Below are 27,627 nucleotides of genomic sequence, written 5' to 3' on the forward strand. Positions count from 1 at the left end.
TAAAATTTTCTAAGTCAGACTTCAGCAATACATGAACCGTGAACTTCCAGATGTTCAAGCTGATTTTAGAAAAGGCAGAGGAACCAGAGATTAAATTGCCAACATCTGCTGAATCATTGATAAAGCAAGAGAGTTCCGTAGAAACATCTATTTCTGCTTTTTTGACTATGCTAAAGCCTTTGACTGTGTGGATCACAATAAACTGTGGAAAATTCTGAAAGAGATGGGAATACCAGACCACCTGACCTGCCTCTTGAGAAACCTGTATGCAGGTCAGGAAACAACAGTTAGAACTGGACATGGAACAACAGACTGGTTCCAAATAGGAAAAGGAGTACGTCAACGTTGTATATTGTCACCCTGCTTATTTAACTTATATGCAGAGTACATCATGAGAAGTGCTGGGCTGGGGGAAGCACAAGCTGGAATCAAGATTGCTGGGAGAAATATCAATAACCTCAGTATGCAGATGACACCACCCTTATGGCAGAAAGTGAAGAAGAGCTAAAGAGCTTCTTGATGAAAGTGAAAGAGGAGAGTGAAAAAGTTGGCTTAAAGCTCAACATTCAGAAAACTAAGATCATGGCATCTGGTCCCATCACTTCATGGCAAATAAATGGGGAAACAGTGGAAACAGTGGTTGACACTATTTTGGGGGTCTCCAGAATCACTGCAGATGGTGATTGCAGCCATGAAATTAAAAGACACTTACTTCTTGGAAGGAAAATTATGAACAACCTAGACAGCATATTAAAAAGTAGAGATGTTACTTTTCCAACAAAGGTCCATCTAGTCAAACCTTTGGTTTTTCCAGTAGTCATGTATGGATGTGAGAGTTGGACTATAAAGAAAGCTGAGAGCCTAAGAATTGATGCTTTTGAACTGTGGTGTTGGAGAAGACTCTTGAGAGTCCCTCGGACTGCAAGGAAATCCAAGCAGTCCATTCTAAAGATCAGTCCTGGGTGTTCATTGGAAGGACTGATGCTGAAGCTGAAACTCCAATACTTTGGCCACCTGATGCGAAGAACTGACTCATATGAAAAGACCCTGATGCTGAGAAAGATTGAGGGCAGGAGGAGGAGGGGACGATAGAGGTTGAGATCGTTGGATGGCATCATGAACTTGATGGACATGGTATGGGTAGACTCAGGAAGTTGGTGATGGACAGGGAGGCCTGGCGTGCTGGGGCTTTTGGGACTGCAAAAAGTTGGATAGACTGAGCGACTGAACTGAACTGAACTGAATGATTGGAATGAATGTGTTCATGAATCCTTTTTAAAAAATCACCTGGATCTGATACTGTCTTGGAGGATATATTTAAAACTGATTTTATTTCTTCAGTGAATGTTGTACCATTCAGCTTCTATTTCGTTTTTGATCAGATTTTAATAGTTAATTTTTTGTTATTCATTTCACTTAATTTTTCAAATTTGCAGACATAAAGTTCACAATATAATTCTCTTATTTTTAAAATCACAATCTGTAGTCTTTTTTAGTTTAGATACTTTTTTTTTTCATTTTTTTCTCATCCTGCTTTGTTGATTTGAAAGTTAATTGTTGATTCTTTCTTTTTCCTTTTTTTTGGTCTTTGTTTTTTGGTCACACCACATAGCTTGTGGGATCAGAGATTGAACTCAGGCCCTCAGCAGTGAAGGCATGGAGTTCTAACCTCTGGATGACCAAAGAATTCCCTAAAGGTCTTTTCAGAGGACCAACTTTTAGCTGTATTTCACCGTTGTAATTTTGTTTTCTATTTCTTCTGAGATGTATCTATAAATCTAATATTAATATCCATGTCCTCCATATTTTCCCCTTTTTTTTTTTGTTTTCACTGGGTTTATTCATTGCTCTTTTTCTAATTTCTTAAATGGATGTTTAGTAATTTAACTTTCTACTGTTCCTTCAAGATTTGAGATAAAACTTGAAAACGGTGAGGGATTAAACTAAGTGGTTGTTTGAGGGAAAGGAAGAGGGGAAGCCCTGAGGCAGGGGTGTCCCTGGAGAGTTTGAGAGAAAAGCAGGGCCAATTTAGTGAAAAGATTTTTCATGATATAAATGTGGAAAATAACTGCATAACTCCTTTCATCTGTCACTTTGCCTGCTGAGATGTCTGTTTTATGTGGCAGCTGTGATGAGTGGAGAGAACACCCTCTCAGTCACTCATTAGGTTTGTGCTCTTAGGCTTTTTAACTTCTTTCATATTCAACTTCCCTGTTCATAATTTGCTGTCACGATTAAAGAGGCAGATATGACTGTCCCCACACAGTAGGTGCAGAATGAATGGTTGTTAAGTGTCTTGACTTCGGCATGTTTGCTGAAGCAGTTTCTTTCCACCTAGTGCACTCCTGTGCTTGGGCATCCTCTTGCCCTCTGCCGCCGTTGCCAGCCTGCACACCCCAGGAACCACTCCAGGCATAGTGTTAGTGGCCGCTAGGGTCTGATGCTGTTCTCCTCTGCTCATTGTTTCACTGAGCTGGACATTCCTTAAGATGGGGATTTCATTTTCTTTCCTCACGTGCTACTGAAAATAGTAGGGGCGGTTGTTGTCACAGCTCTTGGTCTTTTATGCCGTGTTACCATCCCACTGTGGAGTGGACCTTTCCTGCATGTGATCAAGGCAGTTCCTGCTGGGCTTCCCTGGTGGCTCTGTGCTAAAGAACCCACTTGCAGTGCAGAGATGTGTGTTTGATCCCTTGGTTGGGAAGATCCCCTGGAGAAGGAAGTGGCAACCACTCTGTGTTCTAGCCTGGGAAATCCCATGGACAGAGGATCCTGAATGGGCTACAGTCCATGGGGTTGCAAAGAGTCAGATACAACTTAGTGACTGAACACGAGCCTCGGCTGAGTCCCTTGTTTCTCCTCACTTGATTGGTATGGAATTCTGCCTTTGTTGCTGAGCCTTTTCTCATCCCTGAAACTGTTCTGTAATTCTTTCTTTTGTTGGCCACTGTTTCTATTTAATTGCCATCCCAGTTTTGCCTACTTTTATTCCTTAAACCTGGAGTTGGCAGTGTTTTTCTGTAAAGGACTAAATGGTAAATATTTTATATTTTGAGGGCCACATACTGTCTCTGTCACATATTCTCTCTCCCCATCCCTTTAAAAATTGTAAGAGCCATTTTTGACTTGTTAGTAAATATTCAAAGTTTTTTTTTTTAATTGTGAAACAGAGCATATATTGAAAAACTTATGAAAACTTATACATTTAGTTTAACATACAAAAATGAAGCAAACTGTGACTCCTACCTCCCAAGCCAGGAAATACAGGGTATTGTCAGTACTTTAGAACTGCTTCCCATGATCCTCCCCCATTGCATGTTTCTTTGTTCTGTCTGCTCTGCTGCATTTTGGGGAAATCATTCCTTTTATTTTTCTCTACAGTTCTATCACATGATAACCCTCCTAACAATAAATTGGATTGGCCAAAAAGTTTCTGTAAGATGTTGCAGAAAAACTCGAATGAACTTTTTGGTCAACCCAATATTATTTGGCTTTTGTTTGATTTTTGAATTTTATATAAGTGGAATCATACTATGTGTACCTTCTTTTGGAGAAGGCAATGGCACCCCCCTCCAGTGCTCTTGAAGGCCTCTAGAATCCCAGGGACGGGGGAGCCTGGTGGGCTGCAGTCCATGGGGTTGCGAAGAGTCGGACACGACTGAGTGATTTCACTTTCACTTTTCACTTCCATGCACTGGAGAAGGAAATGGCAACCCACTCCAGTGTTCTTGCCTGGAGAATCCCAGGGACGGTGGAGCCTGGTGGGCTGCCGTGTATGGGGTCGCACAGAGTCGGACACGACTGAAGCGACTCAGCAGCAGCAGCAGCAGCAGCAGCAGTACCTTCTTTTGCTCAGAATTATGTTTTTGAGATTTGTTTGTGTTGATGCTCGTAGCTGCCTAATTGAATTCAGTTGCTTGACTGTTCCACATCCTTTTATAGTCCATTTTAATGTTAATGGACATTTGGATTGTTTCCAGTCTTCTGTTCTCATGAATAATGCTCTGTGACCATTCTTATGCATATCTTCTGGTGCACATATGTAAGAGACTTTCAAGGGCCTCACTCAGTAGTGGGATTATTGGACATGTGCAAGTCTAGCTTTCCCGGTAATGCTTGTTTTCCAAAGTGGTTGTATCAGTAAGTTTTCCCTAAGTTTTCCCTCCGGCAGAAGGTAAGAATTCCCTTTGGTTCTCATCCTTGTCAACACTTTGTATTCTTTTAATTTTTGCTCTTTAGTGAATGTGATGGTGTCTTGTGGTTTTCATTTACATTTTCTTGATTGTTGAACAATTTGAACACTTTTTTACATATATTCTTATATGCTTCCAAGTCCTATATCTTTGTTCAAGTTAATTTTTATATATATTTTGCATATAAGTTTAACATGTATATTCAATTTATCACAGTCTGAAGTTCATCAATATTTCTGTTCTTAAAACACTGTAATTTCAGTCCCTTGCAATTTGTATGCTATCGTTAATACTTTAATTTACTGTTTTTTTTTTTAATTAGCATAGAGCTTTGATGTCATTGTTTTATATTGTCAGTATTTTGTTAACATTGCTTATGTATTTATACTTTTGTTCATCATTTCTGTTTTCATATGAGGTCCTTCTTGTAGGATAATTTTTCTACTGCCTTTATAATTCCTTTACTGACAGCAGGTGACAAAGACTGGCTGAATGGATACAAAAACAAGACCCCTACATATGTTGTCTACAAGAGACCCACCTCAAAACAGGGGACACATACAGACTGAAAGTGAAGGGCTGGAAAAAGGTTTTCCATGCAAATAGGGACCAAAAGAAAGCAGGAGTAGCAATACTCATATCAGATAAAATAGACTTTAAAACAAAGACTGTGAAAAGAGACAAAGATGGTCACTACATAATGATCAAAGGATCAATCCAAGAAGAAGATATAACAATTATAAATATATATGCACCCAACACGGGAGCACCGCAGTATGTAAGACAAATGCTAACAAGTATGAAAGGAGAAATTAACAATAACACAATAATAGTGGGAGACTTTAATACCCCACTCACACCTATGGATAGATCAACTAAACAGAAAATTAACAAGGAAACACAAACTTTAAATGATACAATAGACCAGTTAGACCTAATTGATATCTATAGGACATTTCATCCCAAAACAATGAATTTCACCTTCTTCTCAAGCGCACATGGAACCTTCTCCAGGATAGATCACATCCTGGGCCATAAAGCTAGCCTTGGTAAATTCAAAAAAATAGAAATCATTCCAAGCATCTTTTCTGACCACAATGCAGTAAGATTAGATCTCAATTACAGGAGAAAAACTATTAAAAAATCCAACATATGGAGGCTGAACAACACGCTGCTGAATAACCAACAAATCACAGAAGAAATCAAAAAAGAAATCAAAATGTGCATAGAAACGAATGAAAATGAAAACACAACAACCCAAAACCTGTGGGACACGGTAAAAGCAGTCCTAAGGGGAAAGTTCATAGCAATACAGGCACACCTCAAGAAACAAGAAAAAAGTCAAATGAATAACCTAACTCTACACCTAAAGCAACTAGAAAAGGAAGAAATGAAGAACCCCAGGGTTAGTAGAAGGAAAGAAATCTTAAAAATTAGAGCAGAAATAAATGCAAAAGAAACAAAAGAGACCATAGCAAAAATCAACAAAGCCAAAAGCTGGTTCTTTGAAAGGATAAATAAAATTGACAAACCATTAGCCAGACTCATCAAGAAACAAAGGGAGAAAAATCAAATCAATAAAATTAGAAATGAAAATGGAGAGATCACAACAGACAACACAGAAATACAAAGGATCATAAGAGAGTACTATCAACAATTATATGCCAATAAAATGGACAACGAGGAAGAAATGGACAAATTCTTAGAAAAGTACAACTTTCCAAAACTCGACCAGGAAGAAATAGAAAATCTTAACAGACCCATCACAAGCACGGAAATTGAAACTGTAATCAAAAATCTTCCAGCAAACAAAAGCCCGGGTCCAGACGGCTTCACAGCTGAATTCTACCAAAAATTTAGAGAAGAGCTAACACCTATCCTGCTCAAACTCTTCCAGAAAATTGCAGAGGATGGTAAACTTCCAAACTCATTCTATGAGGCCACCATCACCCTAATACCAAAACCTGACAAAGATCCCACCAAAAAAGAAAACTACAGGCCAATATCACTGATGAACATAGATGCAAAAATCCTTAACAAAATTCTAGCAATCAGAATCCAACAACACATTAAAAAGATCATACACCATGACCAAGTGGGCTTTATCCCAGGGATGCAAGGATTCTTCAATATCCACCAATCAATCAATGTAATACACCACATTAACAAATTGAAAAATAAAAGCCATATGATTATCTCAATAGATGCAGAGAAAGCCTTTGACAAAATTCAACATCCATTTATGATCAAAACTCTCCAGAAAGCAGGAATAGAAGGAACATACCTCAACATAATAAAAGCTATATATGACAAACCCACAGCAAACATTACCCTCAATGGTGAAAATTTGAAAGCATTTCCTCTAAAGTCAGGAACAAGACAAGGGTGCCCACTTTCACCATTACTATTCAACATAGTTTTGGAAGTTTTGGCCATAGCAATCAGAACAGAGAAAGAAATAAAAGGAATCCAAATTGGAAAAGAAGAAGTAAAGCTCTCACTGTTTGCAGATGACATGATCCTCTACATAGAAAACCCTAAAGACTCCACCAGAAAATTACTGGAACTAATCAATGACTATAGTAAAGTTGCAGGATATAAAATCAACACACAGAAATCCCTTGCATTCCTATACACTAATAATGAGAAAACAGAAAGAGAAATTAAGGAAACAATTCCATTCACCATTGCAACGGAAAGAATAAAATACTTAGGAATATATCTACCTAAAGAAACTAAAGACCTATATATAGAAAACTATAAAACACTGGTGAAAGAAATCAAAGAGGACACTAACAGATGGAGAAATATACCATGTTCATGGATTGGAAGAATCAATACAGTGAAAATGAGTATACTACTCAAAGCAATCTATAGATTCAATGCAATCCCTATCAAGCTACCAACAGCATTCTTCACAGAGCTAGAACAAATAATTTCACAATTTGTATGGAAATACAAAAAACCTCGAATAGCCAAAGCGATCTTGAGAAAGAAGAATGGAACTGGAGGAATCAACCTACCTGACTTCAGGCTCTACTACAAAGCCACAGTTATCAAGACAGTATGGTACTGGCACAAAAACAGAAATATAGATCAATGGAACAAAATAGAAAGCCCAGAGATAAATCCACACACATATGGACACCTTATCTTTGACAAAGGAGGCAAGAATATACAATGGATTAAAGACAATCTCTTTAACAAGTGGTGCTGGGAAATCTGGTCAACCACTTGTAAAAGAATGAAACTAGAACACTTTCTAACACCATACACAAAAATAAACTCAAAATGGATTAAAGATCTAAACGTAAGACCAGAAACTATAAAACTCCTAGAGGAGAACATAGGCAAAACACTCTCTGACATACATCACAGCAGGATCCTCTATGACCCACCTCCCAGAATATTGGAAATAAAAGCAAAAATAAACAAATGGGACCTAATTAACCTTAAAAGCTTCTGCACATCAAAGGAAACTATTAGCAAGGTGAAAAGACAGCCTTCAGAATAGGAGAAGATAATAGCAAATGAAGCAACTGACAAACAACTAATCTCGAGAATATACAAGCAACTCCTACAGCTCAACTCCAGAAAAATAAATGACCCAATCAAAAAATGGGCCAAAGAATTAAATAGACATTTCTCCAAAGAAGACATACAGATGGCTAACAAACACATGAAAAGATGCTCAACATCACTCATTATCAGAGAAATGCAAATCAAAACCACTATGAGGTACCATCTCACACCAGTCAGAATGGCTGCGATCCAAAAGTCTACAAGCAATAAATGCTGGAGAGGGTGTGGAGAAAAGGGAACCCTCTTGCACTGTTGGTGGGAATGCAAACTAGTACAGCCACTATGGAGAACAGTGTGGAGATTCCTTAAAAAACTGGAAATAGACCTGCCTTATGATCCAGCAATCCCACTGCTGGGCATACACACTGAGGAAACCAGAAGGGAAAGAGACACGTGTACCCCAATGTTCATCGCAGCACTGTTTATAATAGCCAGGACATGGAAGCAACCTAGATGTCCATCAGCAGATGAATGGATAAGAAAGCAGTGGTACATATACACAATGGAGTATTATTCAGCCATTAAAAAGAATACATTTGAATCAGTTCTAATGAGGTGGATGAAACTGGAGCCTATTATACAGAGTGAAGTAAGCCAGAAAGAAAAACACCAATACAGTATACTAACGCATATATATGGAATTTAGAAAGATGGTAACAATAGCCCTGTGTACGAGACAGCAAAAGAGACACTGATATATAGAACAGTCTTATGGACTCTGTGAGAGAGGGAGAGGGTGGGAAGATTTGGGAGAATGGCATTGAAACATGTAAAATATCATGTATGAAACGAGTTGCCAGTCCAGGTTCAATGCACGATACTGGATGCTTGGGGCTGGTGCACTGGGACGACCCAGAGGGATGGAATGGGGAGGGAGGAGGGAGGAGGGTTCAGGATGGGGAACACATGTATACCTGTGGCGGATTCATTTCTATATTTGGCAAAACTAATACAGTTATGTAAAGTTTAAAATAAAATAAAATTTAAAAAAAAAAAAAGAAAAAAAAATTTTTTTACTTCTTCCAAATTACTTTTATTTTACAGTTAATCATGAAAGATAGTTCTTTTTATATAAACTGTTTTATCTCAGCACATTGCAGGTATTATTTCACTGTCTTTTGGCTATAAATAAACAATTTGGCTTCAGTACTACTTTTGAAGACACCTGTCTCTCTTGATTCTTTGAAGGTAGTCTTTTCTTTTTGGCTGCTTTTAAAATATTATTTTGTTGCCATGTTACAAAAATTCCACTGTGATATTTCACTATCTAGATTATTTTTTAATAATCTTGTTTAGAATTTATTAGGCTTCTTGGATATTTAGATTAGTATATTTCCTTAGTTTTAGAAAGTTTGAGAAACTGAGAATATTATTCCTGCCTTATTCTTTTAACTCATCTGAAACTCCAGTCAGATTTTTATTAGCTGTTGTGACTGTCTTCCATGTCTCTTAATCTTTTTTTTAATATATTCTATCTCTTCAACTCTTCCGTGCTCTGGGCATTTTCTTCTGACCTGTCTTCCAGTTCATGGATTCACCTTTCGTTTATCTAATCTCCTTTTAAATCTGCCCAGTGAGTTTTTTATTTCTATAATACATTCTTTCTTTATTAGAAGCTTTTTTTGGTTCATTTCCACATCAGCTTGCTCTGCCCATGTGTTTTATTTCCTTGTCTGTGTGGGTGTGGGAGTGAGCGAGCGTGTGTGTGATCTACTTGTTCTTCTCAGGACTGTATCTTGGAAAATATTTGAGGTCTAGGATAATAAAGTTGGGTTCCTCCAGAGAGGATTGCTTTTACTTTTGTTAGTTGCTTAGGGCCCATTCCAGTCATTGACTCTTAAATTCTGGGCTTGATTTTTTTTCAGATCATCCAAGTAGTATTTTAAGTTGTAATTACTCATGTGGGGACTGCCTTGTAGTTCTCAGGGAGATGTTTTTTACCCTCTTTTCAGTACTGCGGCTCAGGGAAAGATTTTTTTTCCCCTTTAAACAGTCGGCTTGGAATATGGCAACTCTTTTCTCCTCTGCCCTCATGCCTTTTTTCCAGGGTCTTCAGATTCTCCACCTTAGGTAGGTCAGTATTCTTTGTCTTCTGTTCTCAGAGGCCTGCAAAGTCAAAAAGTAGATGATTGAATTTACCTAGTTTGGCAAATGCCTTCAAGGTGAAAATCAGCTTTGGCAAACTTAATTGATCTTTTTCTATTCTTGTCTTCATTTAACTTTTGTCTTGAATATTCCTTGTTTCTTGACATCTTACAGGTGCATTTGAGAATGTTTTAAAATATTTGTTATTTTCATTAGAAGGATTAGTACAGGTTCCGAGTCCACCATATTGCTGGAAAACAGAGTCTCTATGGTTTTCAGTTTCATATTTCCTGTTAGATTTTACTGTCCTTGAGAGGAGTGACCATGCCTTGTACTTTCTTGGCCTTCTTAGAAGGCAGTGAGTCTTCAGTGGACACTCAGTTATACAAGTGGATGTGTAACTCAGAAACACTTTTGAAGGACTTCTATTTTACATGTTTTATATCTATTTTTTAATCTTCCCCATTATTTGGTAAGGTTAGGTGTATTATTACTACTTCTGTTTTATGGATCAGTAAACAGACTTAAGGGAGAATATGGACACAAATCTGGTTATTTGTTGGACTAAAATTTAGATTCATGACTTTTGACTCATAATTCTGTGTCCTTTCTGCTATACCATGTTGCTTTTTAACTAATATTATTGACATTTGATATCTTGATTATTATCTCTAGATATGAAAATTCTAAAGAAATGACTCCATTAGTAATAATCTGGATGAAATTATCTCTGGATTCTCACCTGAAAGAAATTGTTGGCTGAGCATTCACTTTGCTTAAACTTTTATCAGTGACTTAAAATAATGTATTGACTTCTGTTACAGAAAGCAGAAAAAAAGAATTCCTTACAAACTACTATATAAAATAAATAAGCTGCAAGGATATATTATACAGCACAGAGAATATAGCCAATATTATATAATAACTTGAAATGAAGTGTAATAAAAGTATTAAATCACTGCATTGTACACCTGAAACTAATATAATCTTGTAAATCAACTGTACTTCAATAAAAATGTTAACAAGTTAAAAAAAAATTGCTCAGTTTTGCTGTTAAAGCATTGTGAAATACTTTTGTTGTAAAACATAAATAGTTTTTGTTTTTTCCAACAGGTGTGTATGTAATATAGATTGCAGTGGATACAGTTTTAATCCTGTGTGTGCTTCTGATGGGAGTTCCTATAACAATCCCTGTTTTGTTCGAGAAGCATCTTGTATAAAACAAGAACAAATTGATATAAGGCATCTTGGTCATTGCACAGGTAAAATTCATTCTAGAGGTCTGTCTTTAATATCACGTGTCTACAGTCTTATTTTTATATTTTGGTAGTGTTCTGAATTTGTAGAATGAAAAATCTTTGATGCATTATTTTTTATTACTATGTATTTTAGAACTTCTTTGTTCTGTTACTAACTTAGCTTTTTAAAAATTTGCTTTTACTGTCTTAAGACACAAACAGTGCTTCTTGATTGTTTATTTAGTTACTAAGCTGATCGTAACGTGAACTTATAGCTATATTTATACTTCTTAAAAATTGTCTCAAATATGTAACGATTATAGTTGTTTAGAAATGAGCTTATTTTAATTATAGTAAAACTGTAACTATTACCATTTTTTCATCTTTTTTTCTAGAGCATTATAGTTTACTTTATTTTCATGTTTTCTCTAGTTTTTGCCCCTACATATTTTATACTGTTAGAGATTTTGGTGTGAAGTTATAGAATGTAGGGAAAAATTATTACTTTCAGTTTAAAATTCTTTCCCCCTTCTTGATTTTTGCTGTAGTTTAGGAACCATGATACCAACTAAGAATAAGTTTTTGTCTTCTATTCCTGCTAGAAGTACCTGGTCACAGAGGCAAAGGTTTTCAATCTTTTTTTCCTAGTAAGACACATATAGGCTAGCATAATGTATGATTTCCCAGTAGCAAACAAGGTCCAGACACTTCCCGATGGCCTAGGGTTATGCACCTTTCCTGCTACTAGGTCTAACTGCCCTCCCTTCTGGCCAGCCCCCCGCCCCCCTGCCTTTTTTTGCATTTATTAAAGGGCTGTGTTTTCATGAGCTTACAGAGAACATAGCTAAGGGGAAAAAGTTGCAAGCCAGAGTTTGCTGGTTTATACTGATAACAAGCTATTTGTGAAATACTGAACAACTGATTGAAATGTCTGTGGTCTAAGCTACTGAAGAATGCCCAAGAAACTATTCAGAGGATATCTAGGTGAGAGTCAGGTGTGTGCATGGCAGAGGAAACTGTTTACTGACAGAGACCCCTTGTATATGGAACTACTAGTGTGGTTTGTAGCATAGGTTAAAGTGTATTGAGAAAGCATATCTTTTCTGAGGAACTGGTTTGTGGTTGAATGGTACTACCTGGAATTTCAAATTCAGAAGAGTTGGTCAAGCTTGAGGATTTTGTTAATTGAAATTCATGCTTTTAGAATCCTGTGGAGAGGTTTATCTTTGTCCCCATTTACACCTGACTGTGCCTTCCCTTGCCCCCACTGTGCGCTGGGAAACCGAAGCTTATGCTTCCCAGCAGGTGTTTATGGTCCATGTATTCTTCCTGTCCTAACATAATTCACCAGGAGGGGTCATGTTTATAATAAATTTTGTCTGATAACACAGTTGATATTCCACATTTATATTAATCTGATACTTTTCCAAGGAAACAGTGGTGTGAGAAGGTAAATCTTGAAACCATTGTCCCTTGGAGAACCGGCTAATCCTTTCTCTTCAAGGTCTATGTGATTTCAGTTTCACAGGGAAGACTTCTTAAGGAGATGATGAGATGATATTTTAGCTGAAGTTTCAGTGAAGTTAGACTGTTCATCATGCAGTACGCATTTATATCTAAGGCCTGAGATAGAAGTGTTACAATAGATCAAGTGAGTGGTAGAGCAGGAAAAATGGACAGAGAATTGGAAAGGACCTGAAGCATTTGGAATATTTAGGACTTTCATGGTATGACTTAAACATCATATGTATCTTAATTTTCAAATCATTTTCTCTTACAGACACAGATGACACTAGTTTGTTGGGAAAGAAGGATGATGGCCTACAGTATCGACCAGATGTGAAAGGTACTGAATAACAATTTCCTAAATTTTGGCCATGTGTTGAAATATGGTCACTAGCTGTCCTTAGTAGTTCTCGTTCCATTATAATGACCTTTCCAGCTTTGCTCTATGGCAATATACATTATGCAGTTAAATTTTAGTAATAATATCGACTGAGTGCTTCTCAGTTTACAGAGTACTCTCACATCTGTGTTTTTTTAATTGAAATTTTTATTGTGAGAATTTAGATTCACATGCTTTTGTAAGAAATTATATAGAAAGATCTCTCATCTTTGCTTTTAAAATCCTCTTTGCCTGTCTAGAATCTACTGTTAATACTTAACCTCTGTGCATGGGTCTTTGAACCTAGTTCCCTTTGCCTGGAACTCTTCTTTGCCTAGGAGTCATCCTTTCGGTCACCTTAGAAGTTATTTCTGTTTGGGAACTATCCCTTGACTCTTAAACCTAGATTGCATGCCTCTCTTACATACTCTGATGACCAAGCCCTTAACCTGCTCTAAGTGTGATTGTCGGTTCTACTCATCTGCATCCCTCTCCAGACTGAATTCTGCCATGTTCACTTTGGGATTCCTAACACTTAGCAGAACGTCTGGCACTTACCTAGGGCTCCATGCTTGTCAGAAGAATGGATATAGCTCAAAGAAACTGTAGGATTTATTTGTACAAAGACTTTTATTTTAAGGTCAGATCAGAGATTGGATTCTAGTTCCCTTGACTGCAAGTCCAGTGTGCTTTCATTTCTCATTTTCATATTCATTATTTCATTTGGTTTTTGCAACTACTCTGAGGGATAAGGACCAGTGAAAATATTGAGGCTCATTGAGGTTATAGTTAGTGAACTGAAGCAGGTCCTGATCTTAGGATCCTAGACCAGGGTTTCTGTATATTTGCTTTTACATGTATCTTCTATGCTATTTGTTTGGTTATACTAATGGGCAGTTTTTTAAAAAGATGTGTGATCTACCTTTTAGGCCTAATTTCTAAAAAATACATAAAATGAAAATAACAGGCCATATCTCTTAGAGTGTCATAAAGGTTAAATGAGATAATGCATGTCAAGTGCTTTGAATAGTATCTGACATACTCGTAAGTGTGTAAGAAGTGGTAGCTGTTATTATCATTGAATAATTTGTATTTCTGTCACTTGAATCATATTAAACCTGAATCAGTTATATCCCATGAGCCCCTGAAATATCAGTTTCCTCTGTTGATACAAAGTGCTGTGTTTAAAATAGGAAATCTTTGTATTCCCATAGGAGATATAATAGATCAATGCTAGTTTTATTCTTTATACTGATAGTACATGACCAGAATAGGGAAGTTCTTTTTTAGGTAGGTAGAAGCTCCTGCTTAAGGCAGTTTGGGGAATTGTGTATACCCAAAGTACTTGTCTGTCTTCAATAATTTTACAGGGATAATTCAGTGCCTAAGCCATTTTTGAGATACTGAACATTCTTTCCACATAAGAATTTGTCTATAATGCAAATGAAATTATCATAATCAGTAGATGTAATTTATTAAGTGCCAATTTTATACTGGTTGTTTTACTAGAAACTGTTGGTGGATAGAAAGATATGTAATACATGACATTCATCTTTAAAGAACTTGTGACACAATAAGAAATGAACATAACCTACTTCTAACAAAGTGAAAGTTGGTTATTGTCATAAATGTAGTGCTTTGAAAAAGTTAGGATGAGAACTCAGAAAAAAAGAAATTACTATTTGGTGGGGACTGGTGACGCAGGTGGAGGTGCAGGTTTGATCCCTGGGTCAAGAAGATCCCCTTGAGTAGGAAATAGCAACCCATTCCAGTATTCTTGCCTGGAAAATTCCATGGACAGAGGAGCCTGACAGGCTATAGTCCATGGAGTTGGAAAGAGTTGGACATGACTGAGCATGAATGTAGGAGAGTGGGGAGAATGGTGAAGATCTAAGAAACAAGAGATCTTATTTGAGCTGAACCTTGAAGGGTGGTTAGGATTTGAAGAGGTCAAAGGATATTTAAGGAGGATAGAAGAGCATCAGCAGAAGTGTAAATGCAAACATTGCGATAGAATGTATTGGAGAACGATGAGGAATCCATTTTGGCTGGAGAGAAGGGGTTTAAAAGGCAGAAATGGAAGGCAAGTATGGAAAGGTAGCTTGGGGCCAGATTGTATATAGTCCTTTTTTTTTTTTTGTCTGAGTCTTTACCACTAGACTGCCAGAGAATTCCCATGTGTACAATCTTGAATGCTCTGTTATCCTAGGGCATTTAAACTTCATTTGTAGGCAGTGGGGAAATCATAATATATTTGAAAAGGAAAGGCTACAGTACTAACCAGCTGAATGCATTATACCAGGCAGGACTTGTGCTTATTATGTACTTTGGGCTAGAGGCAGAGAGATCAGTTAATTAGGCTCAAAAGGAATAGATTCCTACTTAAGATATGGAGAATAAAAGAATTAAAACTAGGATGACTTAGATGATGGATTCTGTTTATTGAACGAAGAATATTGGGAAGGGAAAGGTGTTTGGGGCAAGTAAGAAAGGAGTTGATGGTGGAGATGATTAATTTTACTTTGGGGTTTGAGTTGCTTGTGGAACTCACCTGGATGACTTTGTTTTTTAGCATAAATTTACGAGTTAGTCCTTGGATATCTAGGTGGTAACTGAAGTGATGAGAATGAGTGAGAGAGATTATAGAGCTGCATTGTCTAGTAGAGTAGCCACTGGCTACATGTGGCTATTTAAATTTAAATTGGATAAAATGAAATAAAATTATAGGTTTTTGTTTCTCAGTTATACTAGCCGTATTTTAAATCCTCGGTAGTCCCATGTGACCCATGGTTACCATATTGGACAGCACAGATACAGAACATATCAAGAGCTGCAGAAAATTCTGTTGGACAGCACTCTTATTTTTAAAGGAGAGGAGGTTAGGATGAAGCAGAAAGAAGATCCAGAGGAAAAACATCATGAAGAGTACAGTGGCACAGAAGTTGAAATAGAAAGACTGACTGCTAGTTTAAAATGCTGCATAAAAGAATTAGAGGACAAGCCTCAAATTTGAAGATGTCAGAAATGTAAAGTTGAACTCTTGGAAAAGTGTGCTTTCAAGATGGAGCATTTGAATGTCCAGCATGGTGGTGAGTTAATGCTTTTCTCAGGCTATTGGAAAACCTGTGGTAAATGTTGAAATTGCAGTGTAGGAAGCTTTGTTGTAGATGTAAGTCATAAAGGATATAGTGGCTGAGCATGAGGTGTATGGGCTTCCCTAGTAGCTTAGCTGGTAAAGCATCCACCTGCAATGCATCAGATCCTAGTTCAATTCCTGGATTGGGAAGATCCCCTGGAGAAGGGATAGGCTACCTACTCCAGTCTTCAGCTTCCCTGGTGGTATAGAGTCCACCTGCAATGTGGGAGACCTGGGTTTGATTCCTGGGTTAGCAAGATCCCCTGGAGGAGGGCATGGCAACCCACTGCAGTATTCTTGTCTGGAGAATCCCCATGGACAGGGGAGCCTGGCGGGCTGCAGTCCATGGGGTAGCAAAGAGTCAGACATGACTGAGTGACTAAGTGTGCGTGTGTGTGCTTGCATGCGCACACACACACACACACACCAGGTGTGTGGGAGCTGGGTATGTGACATTTTAAAAACTTGGTTGTAGAAAATTTTAAACACGAACGAACAGGATAGTATAATGAACCCTTATATACTCAACCACTATCAACAGTGAACAGCATTCTGTCATCCTTGTTTTGTCTGTATACCTTTACCTGGTGGATTATCATTATTCTTATTTTACAGATTTTTTTGAACTGTAATTTACGTACATGGAAATGCACAAATGTTAGCTGTCAGTTTTGACAAATGGATAGACCCCATCTGTTCTACACCTTATCACAGTCTTTGTAACATTTCCATCTACCCAGAAAGTTCCTTTGTGGCAAATGACATTTTAATGTGGCCATTTTTATCCAAGAATATTTTCATACAGCCTGAAATCCACTGTAACACCTTTTAATTGCCAGCACATTCTCACTCCATTCCTGAGCATCACCTCACCCCAATCCTTACCCCACCTTCGAGTTCATCCTCTCAGCCTCTCCTCCTGCTGATCAAGGATACCAGACACACCAAGATATCAATATTGTTGGTTCCATTATTTGGTGATTAATGTTTATATATTTTAATACAGCTCATTTGATATGCCCTTTTAAAAATGGTCTTGATAAATTTGCCTTATCAAAAGATAAGCCTGAGTCAGTTGCTGCAGTCACTGAAGGAGGGGGAGAGCCTATGTTGTGGAGTGTGGAGGAGAATCACAGTGAAGATGGTGAGAAGGCTGTGTAGGTGGGTGGCACAGAACCCTACGGGGAGGAAGGTCGTTGAGAGATGAGAGTGGGATGCTGATCTAGAGGTGACAGGTGGTGAGCACAGCAGGGGAAGGGACGGGGGGGAAGGGGTGTAGGAGTAATGTGATTTTGTTCCATCAGGGAGATGAAAGGAGTGCTTCCTAAGGGAACCACTGAGGAGGTGGATGAGTTTATGTGCATTAGAAAAGGTGTTTCACTGGGCAGAGTGGAAAGACTAGGAAAGAAAGAAGCCGGGTTAGGATTGGTCATATCTACTCCCTAGACATGAGAGGGTAGGGGGTGTTGGGGAGTAGACGAGAGTTTCTGCCTAGGTAAATGGTTCTCTTTTGGGGTCTGAGGGGACTTGGGTTAAAGAAGGATGTGTTAGTGATGAAGCTTGGAGTGAAGGTTGGTATAGGGGAAGCAGGAAAGAGTATATTGAATTTTTGGATTCAGTATATTGGCTCTGTGAAAATAAAGAGCCCTCGAGTTACTAATGCAGTATTGATGTTGTGGCTTCAGGAGCCTCTTCTAGGCGCATGTCCTGGTTGTTAACAGCAATTCCTGGTGCTTTATTTGGGTGGAACATGGATGGACCAAGACAGAGTCAGTGAAACTTGCCTTTGCAGATAAGCCATCTGGAGTCTTACCACATCGTCACTTAGAACCATACTCTCCTTTGTATTTGAAAACACTGCCGCTGGTGGCAAATTGGTTTCTGAATGCCTCTGTAGGGTGGAAGGCACTGCTGGGTGTCTGAGCTTTTTATATTGTGCGTGTGCTCGTGCACACACACGCACACATTGTTCAGAGACTTGCAGTTGCAGCTGTTATTCATGGAGCCTGTCACCACTTGCCTGAAGGCATTGTTTGTACGGGGCCGTGCCCAGTTCTTGCTGTGCAAGGCTGCATCTCTGCCGTGGTTTCTGAGACTGTGCTTCATTACGTCTGTAAAGCCTTTTAATCTTTCCATTTTGAAGTTATCTAATTTACGTGGCCTGGAGAGCAAGTGCTTGAACATTCCGCTTTTGTCTGTTCCCCACCTGCCTCCCAGGGTAGCTTGGTGAAGTCTTGTGATGGTTAAGAGCTTGTGCTCTGAAGTCAGACTTGGTCCATGCTGTGGATCAAATCAGGCAGTGTGGCCTGATTTCTCTGAGCCTCAGTGATCACATCGGTGAAGCAGGGGCAGTAATACCTACTGCCTAGGATTACTTTGAGCATTAAATGCTGTCACTGAATTCCTTATCGATGTTATTATGGTGTTTTTTCCTAATTTCATCGTTAGTAGCCTGGCTGTGCTAAAGGTTCTTACCATTGGTAAGTCTGCCTGTCCACTGTGTTTAATGTGGCTCATGAGCGACAGTAGGCTGGTCATCCTTCCAACAGTTTTTCATCAAGTACACTACTGTGTGCCAGTTGCTTGCACGTATTTAATCCTTATCACAGTCATGTTACCACCATTTTGCAGATGAAGAAGCTGAAACTGTGGCTCATGTAGAATGGCAGAGCAGCGACCAGAGTTCAGCCTTTCTGACACTAAGCCCTGGTGCTCTTTCTTTTTCATGACAACTATTCCAGAATTCCGTTCTCGTGCATGCTCTCTCCAATTTTCTTCAGAATATTTAATCTACTCTCAGCTACCACCTTGGTGAACACTTACACTCTAGCTTTACTCTTTCTCTAAGAACTAGTTTCATATATTCAGCTACCTGTGGGTCTTTACACCTACATTTAGCTTGTACTGCTTTACCTGAACTTCCAGGAACTACTGTCTTGCCTGGGACATGATAGGTGCTTAATAAATACATTTTGGAGGACTGGAGATCTCAATTTGAACTCAGTTTACTACATTCTTTCTACTGAGCCTCCTGTCATTAGGCTCATACAGAGTTTTTCTTTTAGTGTTTAAAGTTGTGAAATATATATAACGACACCGTGTGCTATCTTTTTTTAAGTGTACGGGCTGGTGGTGCTCAGTAAATTCATGATGCTGTGCCACCGTCACAGCATCCAAGTCTCGAAATGATTTCATCCTGTGAAACTGAAACTACAGCCATTAAGCAATAACTCATTTCCCCCTCCCCTCTGCCCTTATAACCACCATTCTGCTGATTGTTGCTATAATTTTGACTATTCTACATAACTCATATAAGTCGAAATTATGCAGTATTTGTCTTTTTGTCCCTGGCTTCAGTTAACATAATGTCCTCAAGGTTTGTTTGTGTCATAGCATATGTCAGAATTAATTTCCTTTTTAAGGCTGAATATTTCCTAGTGTGTAGAATATTCCCTACAACTCATCCATTTTGTTTATCCATTAATGGACACTTGGGTTGCTTCCATGTTTTAGCTATTGTAAGTAATGCTACCGTGAATATAGGTATATAGCTGTCTCTTGGAGACCTTGCTTTCCATTTTTTTGGGGGGGAGTATATATCCAGATGGATCATATAGTATATCTACTTTTAATTTTTTGAGGAAGCACCCTACAGTTTTCCCTAGTGGCTGTACTGTTACATATTCTCACCAGCCATGCCCAAGGATTACCATTTCTTCTTACCATTGCCAGTACTTGTTATTTTCTGGTTTGGGGATAGTAGTCATCCTTTTGGGTATAAGGTGCTATCTTGTTTTCACTCATATTTCCCTAGTGATTAATGGCTTCCCAGGTGGCACAGTGGTAAAGAATCCACCTACCAATGCAGGAGACACAAGAGATGTGGGTTCGATCCCTGGGTTGGGAAGATCCCCTTGAGAAGGAAATGGCAACCCACTCCAGTATTCTTGCCTGCAAAATCCCATAGATAGAGGGTCCTGGCAGGCTACAGTCCCTGGGGTTGCAAAGAGTCCAACACGACTGAGTACGGATACATGATGCAATGATTAATGATGTTGAACATATTTTGATGTGTTTATTGATGTTTTGTTGATTCTTTTTGAAGTAAAATTGTTTTACACAATTCTGTATTGAGCCATGTTTAGCAAAGAGGACAATTCTGTTGTATTAAACACTTAAATGTTAGTGGGTTGGTTGTTGCAAACTATATAAAGGGTAAAACTAGGGAAGTTTGACATTAAGAAAAAAATTGGTGGGCAGTGAGGTAGGTGATGAACAGACACGGGGAAATCCACACACAGATAATGAAAGAGAGATTTCATTCAATATAAGGAAAACTTGATAATATTGGAATTAACTATATTATATTGAAGAATATAAAGAATATCAAGGAGAGACAAGAAAGCCATCTCAGTGATCAATGCAAAGAAATAGAGGAAAACAATAGAATGGGAAAGTCTAGAGATCTTTTCAAGAAAATTAGAGGTGCCAAGGGAACATTTCTTGCAAAGATGGGCCAATAAAGGACAGAAATGGTATGGACCTAACAGAAGCAGAATATATCAAGAAGAGATGGCAAGAATACACAGAAGAACTATACAGAAAAGATCTTCATGACCCAGATAATCACGATGGTGTGATCACCAACCTAGAGCCAGACATCCTGGAATGTGAAGTCAAGTGGGCCTTAGGAAGCATCACTACAAACAAAGCTAGTGGAAGTGATGGAATTCCAGTTGAGCTATTTCAAGTCCTAAAAGATGATGGTGTGAAAGTGCTGCACTCAATATGCCAGCAAATTTGAAAAACTCAGCAGTGGCCACAGGACTGGAAAAGGTCAGTTTTCATTCCAATCCCAAAGAAAGGCAATGCCAAGTTGTGTCCAACTCTTTGCGACCCCATGGATTGTAGCCTACCAGGCTCCTCTGTCCCTGGGACTTTCCAGGCAATAGTACTGGAATGGATTGCCATTTCCTTCTCCAGGGGATCTTCCCAACCCAGGTATTGAACCCGGGTCTCCCTCATTGTAGACAGACACTTTACCATCCGAGCCACCAGGGAAGTCACAGAGAATGCTTAAACTACCACACAGTTGCACTCATCTCACATGCTAGTAAAGTAATGCTCAAAATTTTCCAAGCCAGGCTTCAACAGTAACAGTGAACCATGAACTTCCAGATGTTCAAAGTGGGTTTAGAAGAGATAGAGGAACTAGAGATCAAATTGCCAACATCCGCTGGATCATCGAAAAAGCAAGAGAGTTCCAGAAAAACATCTGCTGCTGCTTTATTGACTGTGCCAAAGAAAGCCTTTGACTGTGTGGATCACAATAAACTGTGGAAAATTCTGAAAGAGATGAGAAATACCCGACCACCTGACCTGCCTCCTGAGAAATCTGTATGCAGGTCAGGAAGCAGCAGTTAGAACTGGACGTGGAACAACAGACTGGTTCCAAATAGGAAAAGGAGTACTTCAAAGCTGTATATTGTCACCCTGCTTCTTTAACTTCTATGCAGAGTACATCATGAGAAATGCTGGGCTGGAAGAAACACAAGCTGGAATCAAGATTGCCGGGAGAAATATCAATAACCTCAGATATGCAGGTGACACCACCCTTATAGCAGAAAGTGAAGAAGAACTAAAGAGCCTCTTGATGAAAGTGGAAGAGGAGAGTGAAAAAGTTGGCTTAAAACTCAACATTCAGAAAACTAAGATCATGGCATCTGGTCCCATCACTTCATGGCACATAGATGGGGAAACAGTGGAAACAGTGAGAGACTATTTTTCTGGGCTCCAAAATCACTGCATATGGTGACTGCAGCCATGAAATTAAAAGATGCTTGCTCCTTGGAAGAAAAGTTATGACCAACCTAGACAGCATATTGAAAAGTAGAGACATTACTTTGCCAACAAAGATCCGTCTAGTCAAGGCTATAATTTTTCCAGTAGTCATGTATGGATGTGAGAGTTGGACTATAAAGAAAGCTGAGCTCTGAAGGATTGATGCTTTTGAACTGTGGTGTTGGAGAAGACTCTTGAGAGTCCCTTGGACAGCGAGGAGATCCAACCAGTCCATCCTAAATGAAATCAGTCCTGTATATTCATTGGAAGAACTGATGCTTAAGGTCCAATACTTTGGCCATCTGATGTGAAGAACTGACTCATATGAAAAGACCCTGGGCAAGATTGAAGGCTGGAGAACAGGACGACAGAGGATGAGATGGTTGGATGGCGTCACCAGCTCAATGGACATGAGTTTGAGCAAACTCTCAGAGTTGGTGATGGACAGGGAGGCCTGCCATGCTGCAGTCCGTGGGGTCGCAAAGAGTTGGACATGACTGAGTGACTGAACTGGACTGAACCGATATTAAGAGTTCCTTATCTTTGAACGTGTTTAAGTAGAAACAGGATCATGGGGTTATAACTAAAGAAATCCCTTCATTAGATCAAATGACCTCCAAAGACCCTTACACATCTGAGTTTCTGGTTTCATTTACTTTCCAAAGCATCTTGACACTGTTTTTTTTTTTTTTTCCTGATTCTATTATCTGTTCCTACTGCTGAGCTCGAACTTTTCAGTGCCAGAGTTTGGATTCTGTAGTAACCTCTTAATTGGTCATCCTGTCTTCCTTTTGTCTTCCAATTAATTTTTAACAGCTTTTTGAGATACAATTTACATAACATTAAGTTCACCTGTTTAAATAATGTAATTCAGTGGGTTTTTTTTTTCTTTTAGTATATTTACAGGATTGTACTAGCATTACATATACTAGCATCATAATCTAATCTTAGATCATTTTCATTACCCTCAAAGTAAACGTCACACCCGTGTCACACTCTCCATTCTCCCCTAACCATCAGCCCTAGCCCTAGGTAACCACTCTCAGTTAACTTCTTATTTAAAATATGGCTTTGCTTGTGTTGGCCTCCAACTGGGTCCTCCTTGTCCATATGATTAAGAAAATGTTTCTCATCTCAGGTTTAAATTTTTCCATGCTCTGACTTCAAATTATTTTTCCAACTTTGACTTAAACCCTTGCACAGTCTGAATGTACAGTTCTTGCTAGGTCCACTTACCTCTTGTTCTTGAGAGTGAGAACAGGTACCTTATACCTGTTTTTTGGTTTCTACTGTTCAACTATCTGAATCTGTCCATGCTTTGAGACCTAACTTGAGTGCTACCTTCTCTATGAGTCCTTCCCTGGGTTATTCTGCCTAAAATGAAGTTCTCCTTCGAACGTGAACTTCCATAGCACTTAGTATTATAAAGCCTTCTTTTGGTGTTTTATTGTATGCTATCGTGTGGGACCTCTTCTCTTCTGTTGTTCAGCTTTTTGTGTGTGTATGTTGATGATAAACTTCTTGAGGGCAGGGACTATGACCACTTTTCCCTTAACCCTGCTGTAGCTTAGCTGAGCATATGGATGTGCACAGAAATAGTATGTAAGTGTAATGGAATGAATAGTGTTGGCATTGAGCAGAATGCTGAATTTGGACTCTGTGACAGAGATTTCAAAGTCTTAATGGATATGTCCAGTTTTATATGGCTTTGCTTTGTCTAGAGCTTGATACCACATTCTTTCATTAATCATTCAGTGAATGCTATTGGTATACTCTTTATTCATTTCTCATAACCCATTCTTAATTTTCTTATTGCTATCATGCATCTGAATTCTCTGATCACTTTCAGCTCTGCATTATTTTGCTGTTTTTAGGACTTTCTTATGGTAGGTTAGTACATTACCACAGCTTTTGGGGACCAATGTGGTCTGTTTATTATATACTTTATGCAACTTTATTTCAATAGGCTGGTACTTAACCTCAGTCTCTGTAAGTCCCATTATTATATACTTAATGGTATATCACAGCCTGAAAATACCATGTTTTGAGAAGCTGCAGGATGATAAGCACTGTGGGAGACAGTTGCATTCCTCAAGTCACTTCATGGCTTGATTGCAAAGGTCGAATACTACTCTTGGTTTGAAACCATAGCAAGAACATTACTATGGTCTAAGTGTCAGGAGTTGTACAGAAATGGATAATACAGGCATCCAGATCCTCAGGGAGTTCATGGTCTCATGGTAGAGACCAATTTAAATACCTAAATAATTATGACAGTGTTGTGAGTATTTTAGCACAGAAGTGGGTGCTCAGGATTGTAGCAGCCCAGAGGAAGGCTTGCTTTCTTTGCCACCACACATAATTATGGTTTGGAAGCTGGAGGAGCCCCTGTAAGCCCTTTGAGGACAGGATCCATCTTAACTGCTTTTTTATCCCAGCACCTAGCAGAGTCCCTGGCATATGGAGGGTGATGAATAAATGAAAAATGAGTAAGCCACCTATTCTGTGCTGTCTACCCTGGTGGCTGCTGGCCACATGTGACTGTTGAGTATTTGGAATGTGACCAGTTGGAATTGAGGTGTCCTGTAAGTGTGAAGTGCTCCCCAGATTTTGTAGACCTATTTAAGAAAAAGGAATATAAACTATCATAATTTATCTGAATATATGTTGAAATGCTATTTATTTGATATATTAGGTTAAATAAAATATATGATTAAAATTATCTTGTCTACTTTTTAAAAATATGAAATAAAATAAAATTTTTCTTTTTAAAAATAGAAAAAAATTTTCTGTTACTAGAAAATAAAAGATTATGTATGTGTCTTATGTTATACATCTTTTTTAATTATCAACATTTTGTTTGGTTTATTTTAAAAATTTATTTTATCTATTTATTTTTGGCTACGCTGGTTTTCATTGCTCCTCATGGGCTTTCTCTAGTTGTGGTGGGCTGGCTTCTCACTGCAGTGGCTTCTCTTGTTTTGGAGCACTGGCTCTAGGGTGCACAGGCATCAGAGTTGTGGTACGTGGGTCAGTTGCCCCACAGCACGTGGAATATTCCTGGACCAGGGATCGAACACATGCATTGGCAAGCGGATTCTTAACACTGGACCACCAGGGAAGTCCACTGTATTATACTACTGATAGACTTTTCTGATCTCATTCAGCTCTCTTAGAAGAAATTATTTGATTAAGGTTACACAAAATAGCAGAGATACCCTTAAAATTGAGATCTTCTGTGTTGGATTTCCCCTTAGTTTAATTCTCTTTCTATGCATAAATTTGCACAAGGTAAATACATAAAATTTGAGGTAAAATGGCATGAATTTGGTCTTGTTAAGGTCTTATCTTTGAACTTAATAATCATTAAGATTAATAGTCAAAAAGATTCTCCTTTCATATGTAAATTTTGATCTCCAGAAAAACCTGCATTTTCAGTTCTCAGTTTTTTCACACTTGGTACACCTATTCCCAGTTCTCCCTTGCTTTTTGATATCTATATATACACATAGTCTCTTATTTCATTCCTTCTTAATTTGTTTCTATTAATAATTCTTCAGATTATATTAACACTTTGTGTGTATTTGGGGGAGATAAGTCTTGGCTGGTGCATGATGTGTTACATAGAGAGCTGGTGGGTTTAGTGGCCTGTACATGCATTAATTATCTCACATAATACAGTTGTGAGTTCTCAGGCTTCAAGAGGGTGGTATGCTCAAGGTCACATGAGATTATTATTGTGAGATTATTATTAGTAAGAATCTGTAATTCACAGAATAATACACAGAATCTGTAAGCTGGAATTTTATAAAATGGCAGGAAGCTTGGGAGTTTTTCCTACACATGGACAGGCCTGTAAACATTGGGGAACTCTGGGTTCATAGAGCTGAGGACTAATGTATTAGGTAAATGCCAGAAAAAAAGTAAAAAAAAAAATTCATTCTAGGTTGTGTGAATATGTAAATAAGTATGTATATGTAAGTATATGGAGGCAATGAAGGACAGGGAAGCCTGGCATGCTGCAGTTCATGGGGTCACAGAGTCTAACACGACTTAGCGACTAAACAACAAGTATATGGGGAAAAGAGACATAGGAATAGAGAATGAATTAATGAAAGAATATCGTTGATTTTGAAGACTGGATCCCCATTCCTTCTTCTTTCCTGCCCTTTTCTATCTTTGCTTCCTGACTCTTCCCATTTTTGGTAGCGGAATTACTTACCACCCTTCTGTTTTCGTCAGTTCAACCCAATTCAGTTCAAGTCAGTATACCTAAGTCCAAACACATATTCATTAATATGTTTACAATGGTTCTCTTTGGATAGAGAGATTTGGGGTGGTTTTAAATTTGTTTTTTATTTGTTCTCTGTATTATTTGAATTTTTTTTTTTTTTTTTTACAGAAACATATACTAAGAAAAACAATTTTAAAAGAACAGAACTATTTTCACTTGGGAAAAAAATCAATATGCTTGATAGTTTTCATTCCAAAGTAAACCTTTCCCCCTAAACTTGCAGAATCTCATACTTGTTCTCTGCCTTACCAGTGTCCTTTGGCCTCAATTTCATAGCCTCAAGGTGAATGGCTAGAGTAAGTCAGTTCCCCAAAAGCCACTGCTACATACCCCATCTCTCTGTCACAGAGGTGAGATTTCTTCTGGAAGTAATATTTATTTTTATAGCAAAGATGTTGAGTGTTTTTATTTTTTCTGATTGCTTTTAAATAGCCGTTGCTCACAGTGGTCACATCCTGCAAATATTTTTAAATGCTTTGAATCGAAACAGTCTACCTGCTGTGTTTGTGGCATAATGAGACCTTGGTTCTTGTCCAGCTTCCTATCTGATAAATTTCCTTCCCAAATTACCCAGCAAGGGGTGAATTTATTTGTTGTCTTAGAACCTTTGAAAAGTCCATGTTTTTCAATTTGCTTTTCATTATTTATTGACCTGGTTTATGTTCTTTTAAGATGCTAGTGATCAAAGGGAAGATGTTTATATTGGAAACCACATGCCTTGCCCTGAAAACCTCAATGGTTACTGCATCCATGGAAAATGTGAATTCATTTATTCTACTCAGAAGGCTTCTTGTAGGTAAGTCAGAGTACCTCCAGATCAGAGGTCAGACCTTTTTTCCATCTTTGGTCACTGCTCTGTAGCAGGCAATGAAATGTGGACTAAAAATATCACTAAAAGGTAGTATTTATTTGCAGTTGAGTTAAAAAAAAATACATTAGCAGCATCATTTGGAAAAAGCTGGCAAGTAATATGCAAAAAAAAAAACCCAGATGTTTATTAGGGTTTTGAGATAGGCTTAACCTTTTTAATATTATGCTATATGTATTTTTTAATATAGAACTATACCATAGACCAACATTATTTTGATTTTTAGGCAGTCTGTCACAGAGTGAGTGTGTTAAGAACTGAGAACGTTCTTAAACTTTATGGTCAAGTTTCAAATAAAGGTTTTAATATATTTCTCAAAATAAGGGGATGGGGATTAGAATCAGGTGTAATGTGAGGGATGAAGACAGAAAGGGTGTGAATCTTCAACTGTGTGATTCCAGAGAGGTTGTGTAAATAGAGCTGAGACAAAACTAGATCTCGAATTTCCTGATACTCACCCTCATGGCCTTAGTGCTTTTGCTCTTCCGTGTCTGTACTGATAACA

At 38.2% G+C, this 27,627-nt stretch overlaps 1 protein-coding gene across 2 annotated transcripts in view; it reads left to right on the top strand.

The window, feature by feature from the left end:
- TMEFF1 (transmembrane protein with EGF like and two follistatin like domains 1) overlaps positions 1-27,627 on the top strand; it is a 100,892-nt gene that overhangs the window by 58,728 nt on the left and 14,537 nt on the right. For both annotated transcript variants that reach the window (XM_055579157.1, XM_055579156.1), the window contains exons 6-8: positions 10,974-11,122; positions 12,879-12,944; positions 26,927-27,050. In XM_055579157.1, the coding sequence (XP_055435132.1) occupies positions 10,974-11,122; positions 12,879-12,944; positions 26,927-27,050 (339 nt within the window). The remainder of the gene's footprint in view (positions 1-10,973; positions 11,123-12,878; positions 12,945-26,926; positions 27,051-27,627) is intronic.

Source organism: Bubalus kerabau, chromosome 4 (genome assembly GCF_029407905.1).
Source record: "Bubalus kerabau isolate K-KA32 ecotype Philippines breed swamp buffalo chromosome 4, PCC_UOA_SB_1v2, whole genome shotgun sequence".
NCBI classification, from domain to species: Eukaryota; Metazoa; Chordata; class Mammalia; order Artiodactyla; family Bovidae; genus Bubalus; species Bubalus kerabau.